Here is a 6,747-nt window from a genome sequence, read left to right on the forward strand (position 1 = left end):
GTTGCTATGTGTCGGAACCGACTCGACAGTACTTAACAACAACAATGAATCATGGGCAGGTGCTCCAATCTCATGAGTGACTGAAGGAAGCTACAGTCATTTAGCCACAAAACATTTTTTTTTTTTGAAAAGCAGATCTATTGAGCTGGAAGAGCATGAACGACTCCCTGAGAATCCTTGAAACTAACCCTGCAGCCAACGTGTAGCTAAGTAACAAATTGACTTATATAAACCATGAATCTCACCCCCCGCCCCCAGTCCTGGTGTGGCGTTGTGGGTTAATGAATTGGACTTCAAAATCGGCTTGAACCACGAGGTCAGCGGTTCAAGCTCACCAGTCGCTCCTCAGAAACAGGGCTGCTATGGGTTGGAACAGACTCGAAGGCACTTAACAAAAACAACGCAAGTACTTTGCTCCTTTAAAAAAATCAGCTACATGAGACAAAAGAAGTTAACAATGACTTAAAATAACCAGTGAGAACGGAAGGGGCAGGGTGACCAGATTCATGGAAACAGATCCAGAACATACACGATGAACTCACACATTGTGAAGATACTGACCAACCTCAGTGAAGAACTGCAGGTGGTGGTGCTGTTTTAACCTTCACGGAAAACAACAGTGGTGCTGGTGTTAAAGGCCATCGAGTCAGTCCGACTCATGGCAATCTTGTATAGGATTTCTGAGGAGCAGCTGATGGGTTTGATCCACCAAAGGTGCAGTTCAAACTGACCTTGTAGTCTAGTGCTTATCCTACAGGGCCATTCCAGGACTCCCAAAACAAAGGAATGTAGTATTTTTTTTTTTTAATGGGAAAAAGACTTTAGTTTCACCTTCCTCTTTTCCTTCCATCAACCCATTCCAATATCACCCATAGTAATAATCTCATGTTTCTTCTAGTTTAAAGTTTTATGGTGGTAGTGGTGATGTGCCGTGGAGTCGGTTCCGACTCACAGTAACCCTGCACAGGGTTTCCGAGGCTGTAAATCTTTATGGGAGCAGAAAACCTCATCTTTCTCCAACATAAACATAAATAAATATGTTGTTGTTGTTATGTGCCATGGAGTCTGTTCGACTCATAGCGACCCTGCACAGGGTTTCTGAGGAACAGAAAGCCTTATCTTTCTCCCGTGGAGCGGCTGGTAGTTTCGAACTGCTGACCTTGCGGTTTGCAACCCGATTCGTAACCACTATGCTACCAGAGCTCCTAAATAAGTATATACATATATAAAGTATATAGCATAGGTGGTGGTGGTGGTTATGTGCCGTGGAGTCGGTTCTGACTCATAGCGACCCTGCACAGGGTTTCCGAAGCTGAAAATCTTTATAGGAGCTGATAGCTTCATCTTTCTCCCGCAGAACAGCTGGTAGTTTCGAACTGCTGACCTTGTGGTTCACAGCCCGATTCGTAACCACACACTACCAGAGCTCCTTAAAGTGTTATGGGTTTTTTTCCAATGTTGGTTCATTAACAGTGGAGGGGTCACATTCTGCACATTTTTTTGCATCATGCTCTTTTCTCTCTCTTAGTCAGGTGCTGTGAAACCGCTCCAAGTCCCCAGCCAGAGCCCTGAGACAATGTGTACCAAAGCCACCTCACACCCAGGAAGGTGCCTTTCCCGCCCAGTCACTGTAGTTCCAAGGTGTTTACTTGGTATCCCAGGTACAAATGTGATCATACGGGGTCCTCAGTCTAGTGGACGACACATGCTGGCAGTGGAGGTGATTAGTCCTAATGTGATTCCTCTGTCTCAGCTCACCCATGTCCACATTCTGTGCTAGCACTGAGACCTCAAGGCCCCACCTGGAGGATGTCCACCCAAACATCAGGAAGAGGGGTCTGCTGAGCTGGGCCTTGCACCTGGCCCAGGTGGTGACAGCTGAAGTGGAGAGTGGGGAGAAGACACGCGGAGAAGGTGAGGTTTAGAGCTGACTGGAATATGAGGTAGGGCCGCAAAGGGGCAAGGGATGTCCAGGGGGTTTGGGTGCTCAAGGTCAAGATCAAGGAACATGATATGAGAAATTTGGGGCTGCTCAGGAGGAGCCTGGAGTTCTGGTATGGTGCCGGAGGCTCGATCTCAAGGTCAGTTTGAACCATAAGGTAGGTAGTTCAAAGTCACCAGCCGCTCCTCAGAAACCCTATACAGGGTTGCTAGGAGTCGGAATCAACTCGATGGCACACAATAACAACAGAAAAGCCCTAAAAATTCCTGACTCATTAGACTTCTCAAAGTCCACCTTGTCCAGTAGCTCCTACCTAGTCATCAGCCTCAGGTCTCCCCCACCACCAATGGAAGAATCCTTAGAGGGGAACCAGCCCAGGGCCCCAAAATGCAAGCATCCTAGTGGCACAGTAGTGAAGAGCTAAAACTCAGTGGTTCTGAACCCACCAGCTTCCCTGCAGGAGAAAAACCCTGGTGGTCACTCCCAGAAAGATAACAGTGGTGGACACACTATACAGCCATTCTGCACTGTCCTCTGGGGTCGCTACAAGTTGGAATTGACTCAATGGCACAAGACAACAACAACTCTCCCTAAGACCTTGCTGCAAAGACCCGGATAAAGTTCAGAAGAGTGTGGGGATTCCAGTCTGTGACATGAAACAGAATGTGTATGAATTACTGAATAAAAAACTTGATCACCTCTGTAAACCTTCACCCCATCAATGAATAACCCGATAAGATGCAAATGTAGGAGGACAGGGAAACCAAATTCACAGAAACGATAGAACCAGAACAGAAATAATGAGAGTGCTCACACATTGTGGAGAATGTAACCAATGTTAATGAAAACCGGGAGCAGAAATTATTGGATGGGACCCGAAAAGCACTAGAAACTTCATTCCGCTGCCCTCTTTCTCTTTCAACATATTTAAGGAGCCCCAACAAAGGAGTCCTGGTGTGGCGCTGTGAGTTAATGCGCCAGACTGCAAAGCCGTTTGAACTGCAAGGTCGACGGTTCAAGCTCACCAGTCACTCCTTGGAAACCTTATCCAGGGTTGCTATGGGTCGGAATCGACTCAATGGCACTTAACAACAACAACAACAAAACAGTAAGCTCCACGTGGCTCAAGGAGTGTAGCCAACTTCACCCGCACATGACCTTGTACCCAGGAGCCCTGTTTCACAGGGGAGACAATGACATGTAAGTGAGAATCTGTAAGGGAGAAATGAGCAGAGAGAGGGTGCCTGAAACCTGCAGTCACCCCAAGGGGATGAGACTGTGCTGAGCCTTCAGACATCTCCCCACTTGGCCTTCACACCTCAGCATTCTTTACTGGCCTCCTATCAAATAAAAGTGAGTTTCATTTTATTCCCTCTAGATTTTATCCTCAAGAATGGCTTTCCAAAGATATGCCCTCTCTTTTCTTCAAAAAGAAGAATTACTTACAGAGTCTTTGAGCCACTGCACATAACGTTCAAAGTATCCGATTATTGTATTCGCATAGATCTTGCTTTCCTGGGGAGAGCGGGGAGACAAACAAAACAACCTTAGAAACCATTGCAATGACTACCAAAACCCAAACCATCACATTCCGGTCCACTCTGACTCACAGGGACCCACAGGACAGAGTGCCACTGCTCCTTATATCTGAGACTTTATATCTTTATAGAAGCAGACAACCCCAATTGTCACCTGAGGAGTGGCTGATGAGTTTGAAGCACTGAGTTTGCGGTTAGCAGTCTGACATTTAGCCCACTGAGCCACCAGGGCTCCTTAGAATGACTGCTGTTGTTGTTATGTGCCATGGAGTCGGTTCCGACTCATAGTGACCCTGTAGGGTTTCCGAGGCTGTAAATCTTTATGGGAGCAGAAAGCTTCATCTTTCTCCCATGGAACAGCTGGGAGTTTCGAATTGCCGACCTTGACGTTAGCAATCCGATTCATAACCACTATGCTACCAGAGCCAAACCAAAAAACCAGAGCCACCGCCATCAAGTTAAGTATAGCTCACAGTGACTTCATATAGGGTTTTTGAGACTGGAAATCTTTACGGGAGCACACCGTGCCACCCTTCTCCCAGAGAATGACTACAGCCCCTGTTTATATAGCACGGCGTGTGGCTGATACACCCACTTTCTGACACACTTGTTTTTGAGAAAAAGAGAAAACTTACTTCCATAATTACAGTAGACACGTTGTATTTGATGAAGTTTTGAGCAGAGTCCAGATTGAAGATGATATTTTTCAATTTCACCTGGAAGATACAGGACAGGGTAGCAAACCATCAGAGCCATCAAAGGATTGAATTTGACAGTTTATGTATGATGTGAGTACAGTGAACTCAGCCCCAAACCAACGCCTGCTATCTGGGAAGATTGCAGAGCCGGCCAGGCCTGGAGGCAGAAGGGGTGCAGAGGGCAGGAAGACGGATGGCTTGTTTTTTGCCAGATATTGGTCTAGGTCCTTTGTACAAACCACCCAACAAACTCGTCTAAGACTGTGAGGAAGGCCGTGGGGGTCACAACCATTTATGTGCTCAACTACCAGCTGAAAGGTTGGCAGTTTGAACCCACCCAGAGGCTCCTTGGGGGAGTGGCCTGGAGACCTTCTTCCGAAAGGGCACAACTCTGAAACCCCCAAGGAGCGCAGTTCTGTTCTGCACACACAGGGCTGCCAAGAGTCAGAATGGACTTGAGAGCAATGAACAAGAGAAGCATGCAGGTGAGGCAGCTGAACCCCGCTCAAGCTCACTGCATGGGCACATTTTAGAGCTGGGTTCTGCACCCACCTTGGGTCTGCGGGTTAATGCGCTGGAATGCAAGGTATGATATGAACGGCAAGGTCTGTGGTTCAAGCTCACTAGCGGCTTCTCGGAAACCCTATACAGGGTCACTATGAGTCTGAACCGATTCAACGGCACTTAACAGTAACAACAAGTGTCTGTTGTATTCCTAAGCCCACACCATTTCCACCACCACATAAACAAGGACAAGGCCACCATCTATCTACATGATGGCTTTGTGCAAATTATGAAAAGGTGTCCCTTCTGTCCAGAGGGGGTCCTTGGGTAGTGAGAATGGTTCACACACTTGGCTTCTGATTGAAAGGTTGGCTGTTCAAATCCACCCAGAGGTGCCTTGGTGGTGGCATGCTTAGAAAAAAATCAGCCACTGACAAGGCCATGGAGCACGGCTCTACTCTGACACAGAAATGATTCAGTGAGCAACTAGGGGTTTGTTTTGCTTTTCCCTTGTTTGTAGACGCCTCACAGCTGACCTGAGCTAGTGGACTGCAGGTTGAATTCTGTCCCTACGCCAGGCCCTTGGGGAGGACCATGTTCACTGCAGCCCTGAATGCCAAGGCATGTAGGGGTGACAAAGGACCTGTTCACATGTGAAACGTGAAAATGAGATGAAAACATGTTCACATGTGAAAATGCCAGCCCTGAAAAGGTCTCCAGAGCACAGTAAGCAATCAGAGTCTTCAGAAGAACCGAGACCTGGGGGGAGGAAGAGTTAGCGTTCTGTGTGGGGCTGGTCAGTTCCTGGGTGGTTCCAACGGTTAAGAGCTCAGCTGCTAACTGAAACGTTGAAGGTTCAAACCCACTCACAGGCTCACTGGAAGAATGGCCTAGTGATCTACTTCTGACATCTTAGCCATTGAAAACCACAGGGAGCAAAGTTCTACTCTAAAACCCACAGGGCCGCCGTGAGTTAGAACTGACTCAATGGTTATTTTATTTATTTTTAATTATAAGATTGACACCTGAAACCTCTCATTCCAGAAAGAGATCTTTTTCTGAGTGCCCTACCAGTACCATGAGTCCAGAGGAGTCCAACATGACCTTCTATCATGGGGGCATTTTTTAATCACTGGGGGAACCTCCTGTGGTCGGCTGCATTGGTTCTTTCTCACTATAAACACCCTCAAGACTGGCTTCCTAGTCCAGCTTGCAGTGATGGGGCCATGGGACAAGAATCCAGGTGGGGCAGAATCTAGGTGGGAAAGGCAGCGTGCACGTTCTCTGAGGGGCCATCTGTATTTCCATTTGCCCTCCAAAATCTGAGGGCCTGAGGTGACCAGACAGGTGCTGTCCCTTCAGCCAGGATACCTGGAGAAACCTGCAGTTGACAACCCCACAGTGACAATCATGTTTGCGTTTTTCAGCCACAGAGATTCTGAGATTGTATGCTAAGCAGCATTATGGTAACAAAAATTAACTCATGTCCCTCTGAGCTTTCAACAGACACACATCAAAACACAAATTCAAACTGCAGCATTGTTTGTCTGGTTAGCAGGCAAGTGTTACTTTGAATTCACCAGCAGCTCTGTGGGAGAAAGATATGGCAAACAATTATTCATAAAGATTGTTGCTTTTGTCAGTGGTGAGTCAGTTCCGACTCACAGCGACTCTAAGTACAACAGAACCAAACCCTGCTAAGCCTTGTCCCACCCTCACAATTGTGATGCCGGAGGCCATTATTGCAACTGTTTCTCAATCGATCTGGTTGAGCATCTTTCTCTTTAGTGCGGCCCTTCTACTTCACCAAGCATGATATTCTTCTCCAGGACTGATCCTTGCTGATAACATGCCCAACATATGTGGAACGAATTAGTGTCATCCTGGTTTCTAAGGAGCATTCTGGTTGTACTTCTTCCAAGACACACTTGTTTATTTGTAGTCCGTGGTACTTTCATATTTTCTGCCAACATCATAATCCAAAGCCTTTAATTCTCCTTCGGTTTACCTTATTCATTATGCAACTTTTACATGCATTTGGTGGTGGTGGTGATGTGCCGTGGAG

The 6,747-nt window shown here is 47.0% G+C and overlaps 1 protein-coding gene across 1 annotated transcript in view; it reads right to left on the minus strand.

Moving 5' to 3' along the window:
- The window catches only part of PROM1 (prominin 1), a 219,790-nt gene that overhangs the window by 97,044 nt on the left and 115,999 nt on the right, over positions 1 to 6,747 (minus strand). The window contains exons 18-19 of the mRNA XM_006872491.1: positions 4,116 to 4,196; positions 3,389 to 3,457 (exon numbers count right to left, since the gene is read on the minus strand). Of these exons, the coding sequence (XP_006872553.1) occupies positions 3,389 to 3,457; positions 4,116 to 4,196 (150 nt within the window). The remainder of the gene's footprint in view (positions 1 to 3,388; positions 3,458 to 4,115; positions 4,197 to 6,747) is intronic.

Source organism: Chrysochloris asiatica, unplaced genomic scaffold (assembly GCF_000296735.1).
Source record: "Chrysochloris asiatica unplaced genomic scaffold, ChrAsi1.0 scaffold00200, whole genome shotgun sequence".
Taxonomy (NCBI): domain Eukaryota; kingdom Metazoa; phylum Chordata; class Mammalia; order Afrosoricida; family Chrysochloridae; genus Chrysochloris; species Chrysochloris asiatica.